Consider the following 17,109-nt stretch of genomic DNA (forward strand, 5'->3'; position numbering starts at 1 on the left):
GAAGAAAGTGAAGATTTTAGTCCATTTCTTAGAGAGCTAAACTTTATCTTATAAATTACCCATAGAGAAATAGATTCTCCATGGGTCATTTCACTATTTTTAAACTTCTTCATGTATAATTTTTTTTTTACAATAACTTGCCTAAAACCTTTATTCTTAAATGTAAATCTTTCAAAACAATTTATTCTTGGTAAGATGGTACATATCTAAATCCAAATATTTGTCCAGGGCCCCTTCATAGATATTGAGTTGCTCTTTGATGAATTCTCAACTCTCTGGAATCAGAACTTTATTATAAACGAAGTAGTCATAACGATCTACATTGTGAGTCTCTTTTAATCTGAACAAATATAGGACTCTCAAGTACAACTGGCACACCCTGGGATTGTCCCTTGAAATTTTGGTCAATGAAATGCTAGGTCTTGTAAAAGAAAGATTGACATAGAGAACATTTCTAGAGGGAAGGTTTTTATGTTGGATGCATAATTTTAACACTGGAAAATCTGAATTATAAAAGGGAAAACTTCCATCTTTCCTATTCATGTTGCATCTTTAACAAAAAGAAAATTATATCAGAGCTACGTCAAAGACAGAATAAATATGTTGCATTCACCCTCTTAAATATAAACGTATGACTAAATCTCTATAGAAACTATGGTGGTCATAATCTTAGAAACATGGTTTGTCTTATGGTATATGAAGCTAACAGAGAGCATTTAGAGCTGTTACCAGTGTGTCAATTGTAATGTTATGACTAAAATGTTAGAATAAAATATAACAAAAACAATGCAGTGCATTCTGTATATATGGAATGCCACTTTTTGAGGTCTACAGTTTTCTGTAAACTATTTTCATATAAGGTGTGAATATATTTTTAATTTTAGTATAAGTAATAAGCTACAATAATAAATACAAGACATTTAAAAACAGGCAAAGGAATATTTCATACTGGACATTGTAGAACTCCAGGTTGCATTTATATAATTTCAAATGAATGAAAAAGTATTCAGAAATATGTATTTTATAACCATAGGCTAGCATTTCATAAGCTTTAAAAAAATAATTTTTTTTCTCAACAGAGAGAACTGTCATTACCGTCCCACCTTCCAAAATGGATGTTACAGTTGGCGAGAGTATAGTGCTACCATGCCAGGTGTCCCATGACCCCTCCATTGAAGTGGTATTTGTATGGTTTTTCAATGGAGATGTCATAGACTTAAAAAAAGGAGTGGCTCATTTTGAAAGGATTGGAGGAGTAAGTTACTGAAATTGTTAAGTGCTTAATAAAATGAATCAAGTCTTTTACATGAATCACCATTTTTCATAATTACTCTCTCCATCTTTATTTGCATGGATAATCACTGACTGTTTTTGAAGCTACATTTGTTTTTGTTTTGGTTTATTTTGTTTCGTGTCTTCCGTAGAAATACTTGTTTTCTAGATGTAATTATAATAAGGGGGATAATAAAAGGGTTTAGATACAAGAAATGACAATGATACTAGTATATCTTTTAATTTCAGAGTTGTTTTATGTTTCGTATTTATCCAGCTGTAACAATAAAGTAGGACTTGTTATATGGGCTTACGTTTTTGTCCATTTCTCCCTTTCTGTCTGCAGGAATCTGTTGGGGATTTGATGATAAGGAATATTCAGTTACATCATTCAGGAAAATATCTCTGCACAGTACAAACAACCCTAGAAAGTTTATCTGCAGTAGCCGATATCATTGTTAGAGGTAAGCATAAATGGTGAAAAAGTGATCACATTGTTTATTCACAGTTACAGTGTTCATATCTAAATTGTAGACCTCTGAGAAACCACATCATGTTATGGAAGTGAGATGTAATCAGATAGATTTTTATTTTTTAAACCCCAGGACTCCATGGTATGGGTAGTGTGAATACAGACATGGAACTGGGTGAATACAGACATGGAACTGTATAGGATTTGACTATAATGAACAGTCATGCTTGGCAAGCAGTGTCAGTACCTAAAACTTAGACATACCTTCTGTTTATAATAAATCATTCTTGTCAATCCAGAGTCAAATCCACATGCTCATGTAGTTCTTCATATTAGCTGCAATTACTTGAGTTAGATTTTAAGAGGAATTAAAGATGATGGTTCTCAATCTTTGAGTATAGGTTGATATGCAATCATCCTATGCCTGATATTTTCTAATCTCCAGAGGAGGCACTACTACATTAATGTCATTTACCATGTAAAGGGAATTAATAGAACTTTATCGCTAATAATGTGCTATAAATACATTATGGTCAATACTTTACTTTCTAAGCACAACAGGTAAAAATAAACCATCCTTGTACCAAATTAATGAATGTAAGTATCTCCAATGGAGTCATGATAAAACATTTTTTTCAAGGTCCACCAGGTCCTCCTGAGGATGTGCAAGTGGAAGACATTTCCAGTACTACTTCTCAACTAAGCTGGAGAGCAGGCCCAGATAATAACAGTCCCATTCAAATATTTACTATTCAGACTCGGACCCCATTTTCTGTGGGTTGGCAGGCTGTTGCTACAGGTGAGTGACAAAAGTGTTTTGGTTTACTTTAAAAATAATATTTTAGTCCAATAATGTTAATAAATGCAATTACATTTTAAATTAATAATTATATAATTTTGTATAATTATTTGTTTTTGAGTAGTCCCAACCTAGGTGCCTTAGTGTCTCATTCTTTTTAGTTCCAGAAATTCTCAATGGTAAGACATACAATGCAACAGTGGTTGGTTTGAGTCCTTGGGTGGAATATGAATTTCGTGTTGTTGCCGGCAACAGCATTGGGATTGGAGAACCAAGTGAACCATCAGAATTGTTAAGAACTAAAGCATCAGGTAAAGAATCAATGTGTTCTAAAAGTGTGGAAGATTTCGTATGATACAGTTCTTAAAACAAAACAAGTATTTTTATGTGTCTTCTAATACTTTTGGCTCAAAATTGTGTGGCAGTAAACAAGTGGCTCTCATTTTTTTTTATTTTTACATACACAAGGCAAGGTGTATTTTCTCCAAATAGTAGGTTCAATAAGAAATGATTACCTTTAAGCCAACATGTCAAAATCAGAGTTCTTAAGAAACTGTGTTTGCATCGCATCTATTTTCTAGTCAAAATTCATTAGAGAATCTGTAGATTTGTATATGCAAATGAGTTACTGCTTGTTTCATTAAAATGTTGTAGCCAGGAATTAATTGAGACTCTGTTGGTGCAGTCAGCCATATATTTTCATCTATTTCTCAACTCTGAACTAGTTGTAGCTTCATTGAGCAGTCGTATAAATTTTTTTCCATGCAAATGAGGTAAATCCTAAACTCATTTAACAGGGGCACTAATTGAGCATTAATTGGTTCACTGAACAGCAGAACACAAGAACCTGGCTCAGATACCATGCCTTCTTAAGCTCTTTTCAATGGATCCTCTTTGTTCCACTCAAACTTTTACATCCAGGGTGACATTTAATCTGCTAGCTGTATATAGCCCACAAAGTTCACATTCTTATTCGATCACATAAACAAAGGATCACTTGTCATGGCTAGCTTAATTTAACAAACACAAATTACCTTACTAAAGTGTGCACAATTGTCAGAAGTCAATAAATCAATCCTTAAACTAAAGATAATGTTATATGTTTATCATAGAATTGGGGCTAGAAAAAGGACATACTTGACAGTGATATCATCCAATTAAATCACGCTAGAAGCTTACAGCTGAGAGGAAATCCCTTTGTTTTACAGAAGAGGAAAATGAACACCAGGATATTAGCTGGTTGTTTGTGACAGAGCTAGATTTTGAATCCAAACCTCCTGATTTTTACACCCAGCATTCTCCATAAAAGAGGATCTTAATGTAGATGAGCAATAGATTAGCCAAAGAAAGTGTGTAAATATAGAAATTCCCTGGCCCTCCTATATACCCCCTGGATCAGAATCTTCAGGTGTTGTCCATGACTCTGGATATGAGCTTTAGTTTCAGGTTGTTTGTTTACAGTTAATTTATATTTTGGTAGCTTTGGACAGGGTTGACAGAAACTCTTACATTTTCATAGCAAAGTTTGTGTGCCACCTTCTAACCATTAATACTCTCCTGTTTCAGTAGCAGAATGAGACTGGTGATATTCATACCTACCGAGTCAAACTCTACTAACTAAAAACCTACTGAGTCTCTCGTCTCTCCCTCTCTCTCTCTGACATCATCAAAGACTAACAACTTCTTCTCAATATGGTTTTAGGCTTAAGTACAATTAATTTAAAATTGAATAGGGAAAGGAATTTTCTATTTCTCAGAACATTGGAAACTTTGTAGAAAGTAAATCAAAATATAATTCAAAATACTTTTCCTTACACAGCTAAACTATGCAAAGATCCTGAGATAGTGTGCAGTTAGTCACTGTAAGCTGTCAAGCACTATAAATTCAGCAACTGTAAAATCCACTCTGATTCACATCGCTTTTGATCAAAGACATTGGAAGACTTAGAAAATAAGGTTTAGGTTCACGTAACTTTTTTCTAAAAAATTATGAAGCTTAAAGCTGACAAAGTTAAGGGTAAATTTAAATATGAAAAGGTATATCTGAAAGGTGCAATTTTGAAAAAGAACAATCAGATTATCATATGACTATTTTCTGGTCATGTTTATAGAGCTAAACATCAGTATGAAATGGAAATAAATAAAATAAGCAATCTAGATTTATTTAGGTGGTCTATATGGTGGGGAAAAATTTGAAATGAGGAATTAAAACTTACGTATTTTAATCCCTGCCTACCAATCCCCAGACATATCCAAGTGCTTCCTCAACCAACCACCTCTCATATTGTTCAGAAATGGTCCAGTATAGACAATTTCATGTAATTCCACATTTAGAAAGTATACCCTGCTGATTTAGCCATTATCACAGATTTAGGATACTTTTGTCATTACGTCAAGAAAAATAATGCTTTTAAACACTTACGCATGTGTAAAGTAAAACCTCATTCTCGTGAGGCACTACAATACCATATACACACTCAGCATTTCCTCAGTTTTACAGTTTCTGTGAACTGTTATTCATTGTGTTAGTCCTTACAAGGATACAGAGTTGAAGGGCATACTTTTTAAAAACTCATCAAAATTACTGGTTTCTGAATCCTCTACCACAGAGCCTTAGATCCCAAGAAATAAATAGAAAGAACCTCTCCCAGTCGCATTCTTGACAGGAGAAAAACCTGACTTTGCAAGTGAAAAGTTAGAAGAAAATCCCTCTTCTTCTCTCCCGAGAGATTTGAGATTGTAACGAGGAGTTTTAAAACAAGAATATTTATTTACATATTTTTCAATATTTAATTTTAACTGGTAAAATATCCTGATGACTAATAAAAGGAAAAATTATTTTAGTTTGTTTATTGAAAAAAATAATTAATTAATATACTGCCTCAGTAACTTGTTTACAGCACAACTGTATAATTAGGCACTAAATCAGCAGTGTCACTGTCACCATCTGAATGGAACATCATTTTGCCAATTAGTAGATGATGCATAATGATGTCAAATACCCGATGTTACTCAATTTTTAATTAATTTGGGAGCCAGGGTGCTCATGTATCAAACACAACTGTGTCCTCTCTCTTAGAAATTTGGATATGTGTAAACATAATTTACGTTCATTAAAAATGCAAGACTCTCTCACAGTATGCCTGTGTGAGATTTTGAAAAGTGAAATTCAAAAACAAAATTCTTCCTGATGAAGACGTACTTTAATAATTGCCATCCCACATTTCTCTTGGTTATTTTTAGTCCCTGTTGTGGCACCAGTAAACATCCATGGAGGTGGAGGAAGTCGGTCTGAACTCGTCATTACGTGGGAGGTAATTTTCTGTCCAACTGAGTTATTTTGAAGAAAAGAGATTTAACTGGCCAGAAAGAAACTGAAAAACAAAAAGATTTATTTGATCACTATTGAGAGCGTAAAAAAATATGGTATAAAAATACATCATCCTGATGATGAATTATTTAGAGGAGGTATTAGGAACTTTTCTCATGGTGAGACAGTATGATGAACTCAGCACAATTTTCTCCCAAATACATGAAAAACAACTTCAGTAACTATTGAGCGTGGGTCAGTAGCATTTTCATTATCGCTTGATGAATTAGGCATTGTTGGATTTGTTACCTGTGGCACTGTTGTATTGTGAATAAGTTGAGCCCAGTAGACTGTAGGCAAAAAATAGTTCTTGTCCTAACCCTGCTGTTCACCTCTGATCAACTCATTCTTCCCTGCATCTAGATGAAAGCTTAGGCACATGGAGTAGATTTTGTGGTCATTCTTATTACCCATTAACATACAGGCTCATTTTTTACCTTATTACAAATTTCAGTCTGGTGTGTACACTTCAAACTGGAGTATAAACGTTATCATTTAGACTTTCAACCAATTTAAAGTTTCTCATTTTCAGTAGCTCAGTGCCTCAGCCTAAGAATTCTATAGCGTGAAAGGGAATATGTGGTCAGTTCAACTTCTCTCCATTCTGCTCTTTAATTTATCTTTCCCCATTCACAGTGTTACCTCTGGATTCTCCAGAGCTGTAGAAGGTTGGTGTTGGTAGGGGAGGAGAAAGGAAGAGGTCTGGATTGCTGGTACATTTCTCGTTTGACTTTGGTGTGCTCTAGGTATGGCAAATTATCAGACGCTGCCGTTTCATAGGGTAGGGTTTCTGGGTTTTTTTATTTATTTTTTATCTGGGAGATGGCCACTGGATGATCCCCCACCAAGGACTCCCAACTGCAATTCCTTGGTGCAGACCCAACTGGCTGCTGAAGGGTATCAGTTCCTGGATTTTGGTGGTCCATTTCCAGACTCTTCCAGTGAATATTCTCTCTCTTGTAGGTGGTCTTTGTGGATAGAGTCCCCTTGAAGGCTGCCCATGGATGACCCACTTGCATGGGTTTCACATTTGTCCTCAGCAGACACATACCCTGCTCCATGTTTAGCGGAAGTGCAATGCATACCCACTTAGCATCTCTCTTCACTCTGCCACCGTGGGCTGTCTGGATCTCTTCCCCACTTTAAATTTCTCAGACATTTGTCAGTTAAATGAACCTGCGTCCCTTATGTTCCAGAAAATGCAAACCAGGTGTTTCTTGCTGTGGCCTACTTCACATAGCTAGGCTATGAGAGATAACTGGGAACCAGAGACGTTATTCTTTATGGTTATAAATGACAGTGTCAGAAACTAGATGCAATTGCCCTGAAAGTCACCCTTTCCTCTGGATTATCTTGTTTCATGTGGACATTACAGGCCTAGCACAGTGCTTGGAAAGTGGTGCGCCCTCCATGAACACTTGTTGAATGGAAGGTAGTGTTTTCAGAGAGTTGGGACTCTCAGAGGCCAGACAGAGGGGGAAACCCTATTTTTTCAAGCAATTACAGGGTTTCAGGTGCCACACAGAGCATTTCATATCATTCAGTCCCCACAATAATGCTATAAGGTGGTTATACCACTTTCAAGTAAGAAAACTGAGACTTAGAAAAGTGACATCATTGGGCAGAGAAGCATTTGAACACAGGGTTCTCTCTTTCTGTTCTTTTACTGTATCCTGTATTACAATCCCAATTGTCTTCATGCAATGTGATGGCTGAGGGTGGGCCTGAGTCCTTGAGTATATCTACCTTAAGTAGTAAGTTAACCATATTATACCTACTACTCCAAACATATTTCCCATAAAACACTGACTTTCAAATGAGTCTACAAGAGAATTGTTTGTGAGTAGTTTATTTAGGTTTCTATATTCATCAAAGGCCAAAGAAGCATTATCATCATAGTGTACAGGAAGTTTTGCCTGACTTAATAACTTATTTTGTTCTCCTCCTTGGTCAGAAATTCCTACAGGCTGTTGTTGCAATTGCTTGTACACAGTCTATAATGAGGGCCCAAATGCTATGCATTCATTCTTAAATAGAGATGAGCATGAATTACCAAGAGAATACTGTCTTTCCACGATTTATAATGTTCTTTTTTCTTTAAGGCAAAGGTACACAAACCATGACCTATGAGACAAATTTGTCTAGTTTCCTGTTTTTATAAATAAATCCACCCATAGCTACATCCATTAATGTATTGATGCTTTCTTGCTGTTGCATGAGACCATATATCCCACAATGTTTAAAATATTTACTATCTGGTAGCAACAATAGACGCTAGAGTCTACTAGAGTGACGAGAGGAAGGACGAGGGTTGAAAAACTAGCTATATTAATGGGTACTGTGCTCACTACCTGGGTGACGGGATCCATCATACCCCAAACCTCAGCATCACACAGTATATCCATGCAACAAACTTGCACACGTAGCCCCGAATCTAAAATAAAAGTTGAATTTTTTTTTAAGTTTACTCTCTGGCCCTCTACAGAAAAAGCATACTAACCCCTGTTTTTAAAAATTAAACTAAATTAAAGCCGCTTCCTCTGTGTTTATTTTTTCTTCCTGAGGAGGAGGTGGGGGGTGGATATCTGATATGCAGATACTTGCAGAAAGTAAATTAGTGAAATCGGTTTCCCATTTATCACTCATATTTGACATTATGTACAAGCAGATACTGAGCCAACTTCTTCTGGTGCCCAACTTCTTTATGGAATAAGTTATGTATAGTTAGGAGAAGATTCATACATTAGTATGAATCTGAACCACCAGAATGCGGGTAGTAATTCCTTCAATTTAATGAACTCTATTAAGTAGCTTCTCTGTCCCTATCAGTGGAATACAAAAATGGATGAGAAAAGGTCTGAATGCTCAGAAGCGTAGAGGACAGAGTGGTCTTAACCCAGCCTGGAAGGAGGTCAGGAAAGACACCATCAGAACTGAGTATATCTGAACTATGTTTTGAAAAGTGACTTGGAAGTAGAGAGGCCACCCCAGGTCAATGTCACTCCTGTTGTAGTTGAAATAGTACCTGTTGGACTTTGAAAGGCACCGCGTGACACAAGACTGTTCTAAATTCAGTCACAATCTACCATTACGTTTCATAAGTGACAACTTTAATGATTATCCTTCATTTAGGCTCCCTGTGGTATAATCTGCCTGAACTGAATAAATATCTTTCCCGTGTTTTCCCCAGAGCCACACAATAAATGCAGATTTTTTGTTTATTTGTTTTGATTTGGTTTGTTTCCAAAAACCTAGACATAATATCAAATTTTTAGAATATAGCAATGGCTAATTCCTTTTTAAGGGCATGTTTATACATTATTTTATCATAATGTGTATACTCCCAAATACTTCCAGGTTTGAGGTGCTTCTGGTGAATGTCTCAAAAATATAACTATAAAATTAGGTACACAGGATAAAGCACTATAGAGTAAGAGATACATACCTACACTGAGGGTTGGCACGCTTTTTATTTAAAGGGCCAGACAGTAAAAATATTCAGTCTTGTGGGCCACATGACCTCTTTTCTCATGTCTCAGTCTGCTTTTGTAGCTCAAAAGAGCCACATACCACTTACAAACATATAGGTGTGGATGTGTCTCAAAACCTTTATTTTCAAAACCAGGCTGCATGCCAGATGTGGCTAGAAGTACATAGTTTTGCTGATTCTTAGTCTGTACTAAAGATTTGGTTTTTACAGACACTGTGGTTGACAATTACATTATTAGTTTATCAATTTTCATAGATTTTACTCCCAGGAGAATTTCACAATTTCTTTATTTTACTGAACACTGTCTCCACTTAAAGAAAACTCTTTTTCTGGCCTTGTTAAATAACTATATATATTTTTTAATCACTTGACTCTCTGTTCATGTAAGAATAACAGGAAGTATCTAAATAAGTCTCTTTTTCCCCCTCTAATCTGCATATGTTGGACTCAGGTCTTTCTTGAGAGAGCACCATGAGAAACACTAATTGTACTTGACTAACAAAAACAAAACTCCCCTATTTATGTAGATGAACTGACTAAGCATCTTGATTAAATCCGAGATCAAAGAAACTTCAGAAATGAATCAAATGCTCTAGCAAGTAGCTTCGATTCTTATAAATCTCTTCCATGCCATTCAAAATTAACTGGTTTAATTCTAGTCTCCCTGTGAAAAAGAAGAGAAGTGTTCATATGAGGAAATACTTTGTTTCCCCAGATGTCCGGAGCAGCACTTTTCTTCCTCTTTTCATTTTCTGTTTTTGTTAGACTGTTCCACATGGCAAGAAATAGAGACCAGCTCAGGTCATCTCGGGTAGTGGGGATTTATTTTAAAGCTACATGGGAAGTAATGAGGACAGGAAAAAAGTCTCAGCACCAGGCAGGAAGGTCAGATGAAGAACCGGAACATCGTTCATCACTGCTCTGGGCACTCGGGCACAGGAGCTCTAGCCAACCATCAACAACCCCTCTGCTGATCCAGCCCCGGCTTGAATAGTCTCTCATGCTTATGCCTCAGTTCCTCCCATTTCCTTTACTTCCAGTTTTCTACCTGGCTGCCAGCTAATTTGGATGCCCTCTCTCTAATTTACAGCATCTGTTTTCTCTTAGCTTCTATTGCCTCACTGTTCCTGCTACTGCATGTTCTCTACTTTTTACCTGCTCTGTGTATATCTATTATTGTTTTGCCACCCTCCATGTTTCATATGCAAACTCTGTGAGAGGAATTGACCAGGTCTGTTAGTCACTGTAGAGTGCAGAGATTCTGCCCTCATAGATACTCACCAAGACGGTGCCTGTGGTTCTGGCGCTCCTGAATTGGTGCTCACATGGGTTCCAAGTGGCAAGATAGTGTGACTGATAGAATAAATGGACTCCCATGAATAAAGAGAACCTCTGAAATGGAGTTGTGGACACGAGGGACTAGAAGCACTGTGTCCTGTCAGGTGTTGCCTTTATTAGTCTGTCGTCAGAATATTTATTAAAAAAAAAAAAAAAAAAAAGCAAAGCATTTTCCTTGGGAAAAACCAAATAAATTCCATTGATTTTTCAATACAAGTTTCTTGCAATCAGGAGATATGTTGCTCTAAATTCAAGTACAGATTCATTCCTTTTAATTTGCTAAGTTTATGTGATTATTTACAATTTTTAGCATCTGCAGAGTACAGGGGGAATATTATCTATTTCTATTTTGCTATTTTAGTAATTTTAGATTTGAAATGTATTTTATAGAATCTGATCTTTGTGAGAGTTAACAGTTTATTCTTTCATATGAGGAAAAATGCACATATGTCACTACCAATGAAGATGTAGGCCTAAAAAAATGACGGGAGGTCTTTTATGCTTTTTTAAAGAAATATTCTATGTCTTACAGCATATGTTATTTCACAGTAATTCCATCACACATGTCTTACAAAAACTTGTTTAAAATGTTGTGAAAGGAAAACATATCTAGTCTTGAAATAAATAGTTAATAAGTTAATTTGTGCTGAGTTTAAAAATTCATATCAAACCACATTTGAGTATCATAAAATCTTTTAAACTGTTTTATTATTATAATTTATGAATGATCAAAGAAAAATACATAAATATGTAAAGCTTGTTTTATAGTTCTATCTGAAAACTTAAACTATTTATCTGAGTATCTTTAACTGGGATCATTTTTCTAATTGGCATTCCAAATAAAAGTGTTTTTTTAATACACCATTAAACAGAATAAATATCCATATTTGTCTCTATGGAAGAAATGTGAAATAATCAATAAACATTATAGTAGCTTAATAAAATATTTTTGCAAATACTCAGTGATTGATCACATTCTGCCCAAGTCAATTCCAGAAGAACTGCAGAATGGGGAGGGATTTGGATATATCATCATGTTCCGGCCAGTGGGCTCGACAACCTGGTCCAAGGAGAAAGTATCATCTGTGGAATCATCAAGGTTTGTTTACAGAAATGAAAGCATCATCCCACTGTCTCCCTTTGAAGTCAAAGTGGGCGTGTATAATAATGAAGGAGAAGGATCCCTGAGTACTGTGACCATTGTCTACTCTGGGGAAGATGGTAAGTTGTCCTCAACTCTGGTTTTCTTTGAGACTCTATGCATAGTTTGTGTTCCCTTGTTCCATTTTTCAATGAACCACTCTGCTAAAGATGGTTATGTCTTTCTCTGGATGGTAGAACCTCAACTGGCCCCAAGGGGAACTTCTCTCCAGAGTTTTTCTGCTTCTGAAATGGAGGTTTCATGGAATGCTATTGCCTGGAATAGAAACACTGGAAGAGTGCTGGGCTATGAGGTAATCCACATTAATTTCACTTTTGCTTATGAATGTGCCAATGGACTTCGCAATAGCTCCTATTCAACAGTCCTATCCTACTAGCCTGTTGTTAGCATATGATAATGTGTGTCTAAAGCTAAAGCAGAGAATGAAGTTGAGACAGGGTAGGTGAGCCCCCACATTGAGAGGCTTAGCCTGGGATGTTTCTTGTCCTCGCTCAAGACAGAATTCAAGAGTGAGCCAGTGGTAAAAAAAAAAAAAAAAAAAAAAAAAAAAAAAAAAAAAACAGCTTTATTGAGGCAGCAGTGTTACAGTTTTGAAATTGCTTCTGCAGAGCAGGGCTACCCCATAGGCAGTGTGCTAACAGCAGCAGCTTGGAAGCAGTTCTACACTCATATTTATACCCACTTCTAATTATATGCAAATTAATGGGTGAGTTATTCAGAAATTTCTAGAAAAAGGGTGGTAACCTCCAGGCCATTGCCATGGAAAGGGGTGGTAACTTCCAGGTGTTGCCATGGCAGTGGTAAACTGATATGTAACTGGTGGTTGTGTCTTATGGAGAGGTGCTTTAGCCTCTTCCCTGTTTCAGTCAGTCTTCAATCTGGTCCACAGTAAAGTCCTGCCTCCTCCCTCAAAGTAAGGGAAATCTTTCTAGGAAATTCAAAGCAAACAAATTAACACATAGTAGCCATTTTTAAAGGCATACAGATTCGGTAAGTAAGATGAGTAAGCTCTAGAGATCTGCTGTACAACTGTGCACACAGAGTCAACAATTATGCATTGTACCCTTAAAATTTTTCAAGAGGACAGATCTCATATTAAGTGTTCTTACCACAACATCATTTTTCAAAAGTGATCAGGTGATTATATGATTAATTATTCAAATTGCAGTCATTTTTTTTTTTTCCTTGGTAAGAGGTAAAGTCTGCTCCTCAATCATCTTACACCATGGAAGAATTTCATTGAGAAACCTGCTTTGTGAATTGCAGTATAACTTGGAAAGATGTAATCATCTCAGAAAAGGCAGTTAAGTAATGAAAAAAAATACCTAGATTGTCGTGAATCTGCTATTTTTAGTCTATGAAGAATAAGGCAAATTACATTTGTAGGCCTTCATCTCACAAAGTAAAGAGAGAAGAACATTTTAAGGGAAAGTTGTTCATCACTCAGTCTTTTTCAACTTGCAAATTCAGTGATTCACAAAATGGGTAACATAATTTATTTAACTTTGGATTTAGAATAAATGTATAATCCTAAACATTCTTAATTTTGCCTATATATATATATATACACACACATATGTATACATATATATATACTATATATACACACATATATATACATATATATACACATATACATATATACACACACACACACACACACACACACACACACATATATATATATATATAAAACCATAATCCTCTGATTCCAACAGAAAGTTCTACTCTCAGGACAGGTGTCTTTTCCACTCCATGCCAAGAATGCCTTACCTCTTATCTGAACCCTACTTACTTCTCAAATTTCATCCCTAGTCGCCTCTTCTCTCTGAGCTCTACTCCCATCAATTCCTGATGTATTTTGTCAAATTCTTGTAGCATATTTTTTCTATACCACTTCTTTGCAATGCATTCTGTGACTTATTTTCACATACACTGTGGATTCTAACCTCTTAGCTAGATGATAAGGGGCTTGAAAATAAATAGGTACTTAATTTATTCTCTTTTTTTTTTCAGTGTACCTAAAACAATGCTAATGCAAAGGTAGGGTTCAGTATAAATTGAATTATTAATTAACCTGTGATTCAAATAACTCTGAAAAGAAATGCCAATAGCAAGACATTATAATGAAAGTCTTTGACTGATTATATACAAATGTGTTTTTGTCTGACTTGTTATACATCATTTGCTAAAGCTGGTAACCTTTAGATAGCTCATAAAATACTTTATTTTGGTAATCTAAAAAATCACATTCTCTAATTTCCATTGTGAATTTGCATTCATGACTTTTTTCCTCATAAATATTAGAGAATAACAATTTTGTTGTTGTATAACCATTTTAATTAGAAAACGTTTTTGTCATCTATACTTCTGTCTTCTTCCCATATCCCTTGTGGTTGTGGTTGATAGTTGTTGGTAAAAAATGATTGATAGTTATTGGGGAACAATAAATTGCTTGTTTTGGTTTTTAATTATCAGGTCTTATACTGGACAGATGACTCCAAAGAATCCATGATAGGTAAAATTAGAGTCAGTGGAAATGTCACAACCAAAAACATCACGGGGCTGAAAGCTAATACCATCTACTTTGCTTCTGTAAGAGCTTACAACACTGCTGGGACAGGGCCCTCAAGCCCCCCAGTCAATGTTACCACCAAAAAGTCTCGTAAGTATGCATACACTCCAGGAAACAAGATTCATCTGTGGAGAGAAACCTATTCCTTTGCTTGATGTTCATTTCATTCCCACACCTCATTTCTTTACTAATTGGTTACTTTGGTTAGTTGGTTTGTCCCTTAAATATGGATACTTGTTGAAATCTTTTGGTAACAATCAAGGTAATTGTTTTCATATTTCTGGAATTCCAAAAGAGGAATATTCCAAGTATATCAATGAAAGACAGAAGAGTATAATGTTTAAGACTAGCCCTGATGCCCTCCTTCTAAATGCATTCAAAAACTGACCTCCTATCCTTGGAATGTTAGGTGGTATTTATCTTTGAGTCTCAGTTGCCTACCTATAAAATGAGGAAAAAGTCATATTTATGTTTTCATAGGTTTTGTTCAAGATTGAAAGAGATTATTAATAATAAGTAAGTAAGTGTCCAGTACACACCTTAATATATGCTCAGTAAATGGTTTTTGGTTTTGTTTTGTTTGTCATTTGAGTCCGAGTATATTCACATGTGATCCTACAACTGTCAGACAGACACCTAGATCTTTCCTTTTAGGATACCTTATTACTACAGCTTACTTGGAAGTCCCTGAAATCTAAGAATGAACTCTTCTGTTTTGTCTTATATCCCTTGATAATCAGCCAGGTGATTTCACAGAATCAGAATCTACTACATAAAAGAAGATGAATGTTTTTCATCTTTTGGTGATTGTTGCTGCCTTTATTTTCTGACTGAGTCTGGTAATGCACAAATATTCCATAATACGAGGCACAGCAATAAATTGGGAAAGGTCTGATCATCCGACTTAGTTGTTCCTGCAAGATGAATTTTTTGTGGTTGAATAATATTTACATATTCCTTATATATTATTAATGAACACAAATTATTCATAAAATCAGACTTTTTAAAACACATTTTTTTGCTCTCTGAATCCTGATGAATGAAAGATAACAAATATAGTTGCTGAATTTTGAGAAAGACTAAGACAAATTCAGTGCCACTTACAAAAATCTAGTTTACCTATACATGCCGTATTCTAATTACACCACCATATTTGGAAAGAAGACATGGTTAAGAGTTTGAAAATAAAGTTATATTAAAGTTATCCCCCTTATGCATATATTTGTCATGTCCAAAAGAAGTTAGGAACCATCTCAGAGAATAGGCCCTTGATTAAATAGATTATCCAGTTATTTCCACACAACCAGATCAACTGTCAGAGATTCATGTTCCAATTCTGGGTACATCATTGACTCACAACTTGAAATAGGACAAGGCATTCCATTTTTTTGCTTTCATGTTCTTATCTATTAAATAGAAATTATCTCTGTCCTCACTCCTTCCCAAATTATCCATGAGGCACAAACAAGGTACTGATTCTGGAAGCATCTTAGAAATTACAAAGTGCTGTGGAACTGCAAAAGCCTGTGGAGCAAAAATTTTTGAACAAAATTTCCTCCAGTCCACCCAGTTTTAGACAGGCTGGGCTGTGAGTTATTTTCAAGAATGGATTAGTTAACAATGAAGTTCTATTCCTTTTCCTGTTTTACTCAATGTTGACTAAATCAATGAAGTTGTTGCCAGATAACTTGGATGTATGATTTGCTTCTTTGGTCTTCCTGGAGTGGTTTAGCTTCTTTCAGCTAATCTGCAAATCTGAATGAAAATCTCCAATCAATCAGCAGTTTTCAGATTACCTAGACATTTAGTTCTAGTTGACTGAGAGATGCCAAACTCACAGAAACTCTTGTGTGTAGGGGGAGGAGCCAAGATGGCCGAATAGGAACAGCTCCAGTCTACAGCTCACAGCGTGAGCGACGCAGAAGACGGGTGATTTCTGCATTTCCATCTGAGGTACCGGGTTCATCTCACTAGGGAGTGCCAGACAGTGGGCGCAGGCCAGTGGGTGCGCGAGCCGAAGCAGGGCGAGGCATTGCCTCACCTGGGAAGCGCAAGGGGTCAGGGAGTTCCCTTTCCGAGTCAAAGAAAGGGGTGATGGACGCACCTGGAAAATCGGGTCACTCCCACCCGAATATTGCGCCTTTCAGACCGGCTTAAAAAACGGCGCACCACGAGATTATATCCCACACCCGGCTCGGAGGGTCCTACGCCCACGGAGTCTCGCTGATCGCTAGCACAGCAGTCTGAGATCAAACTGCAAGGCGGCAGCGAGGCTGGGGGAGGGGCGCCCGCCATTGCCCAGGCTTGATGAGGTAAACAAAGCAGCCGGGAAGCTCGAACTGGGTGGAGCCCACCACAGCTCAAGGAGGCCTGCCTGCCTCTGTAGGCTCCACCTCTGGGGGCAGGGCACAGACAAACAAAAAGACAGCAGTAACATCTGCAGACTTAAATGTCCCTGTCTGACAGCTTTGAAGAGAGCAGTGGTTCTCCCAGCACGCAGCTGGAGATCTGAGAATGGGCAGACTGCCTCCTCAAGTGGGTCCCTAACCCCTGACCCCTGAGCAGCCTAACTGGGAGGCAGCCCCCAGCAGGGGCACACTGACACCTCACACGGCAGGGTAGTCCAACAGA

At 36.6% G+C, this 17,109-nt stretch overlaps 1 protein-coding gene across 7 annotated transcripts in view; it reads left to right on the forward strand.

The window, feature by feature from the left end:
- The window catches only part of CNTN6 (contactin 6), a 319,927-nt gene that overhangs the window by 280,177 nt on the left and 22,641 nt on the right, over window positions 1–17,109 (forward strand). For 6 of the 7 annotated variants that reach the window (XR_010155484.1, XM_063806584.1, XM_516244.9 and 3 more), the window contains 8 exons: window positions 1,080–1,255; window positions 1,619–1,736; window positions 2,385–2,543; window positions 2,705–2,854; window positions 5,787–5,857; window positions 11,728–11,962; window positions 12,080–12,195; window positions 14,382–14,568. Coding sequence is in view for 6 of the 7 variants with exons in the window: in XM_063806584.1 (XP_063662654.1) it covers window positions 1,080–1,255; window positions 1,619–1,736; window positions 2,385–2,543; window positions 2,705–2,854; window positions 5,787–5,857; window positions 11,728–11,962; window positions 12,080–12,195; window positions 14,382–14,568 (1,212 nt within the window). In the remaining variant the exon portion in view is untranslated. Of the gene's footprint in view, window positions 1–1,079; window positions 1,256–1,618; window positions 1,737–2,384; window positions 2,544–2,704; window positions 2,855–5,786; window positions 5,858–11,727; window positions 11,963–12,079; window positions 12,196–13,919; window positions 13,947–14,381; window positions 14,569–17,109 lie in introns of those variants that run through there. The other variant, XM_054680362.2, reaches the window with a different exon arrangement.

This window comes from Pan troglodytes, chromosome 2 (assembly GCF_028858775.2).
Source record: "Pan troglodytes isolate AG18354 chromosome 2, NHGRI_mPanTro3-v2.0_pri, whole genome shotgun sequence".
Taxonomy (NCBI): Eukaryota; Metazoa; Chordata; class Mammalia; order Primates; family Hominidae; genus Pan; species Pan troglodytes.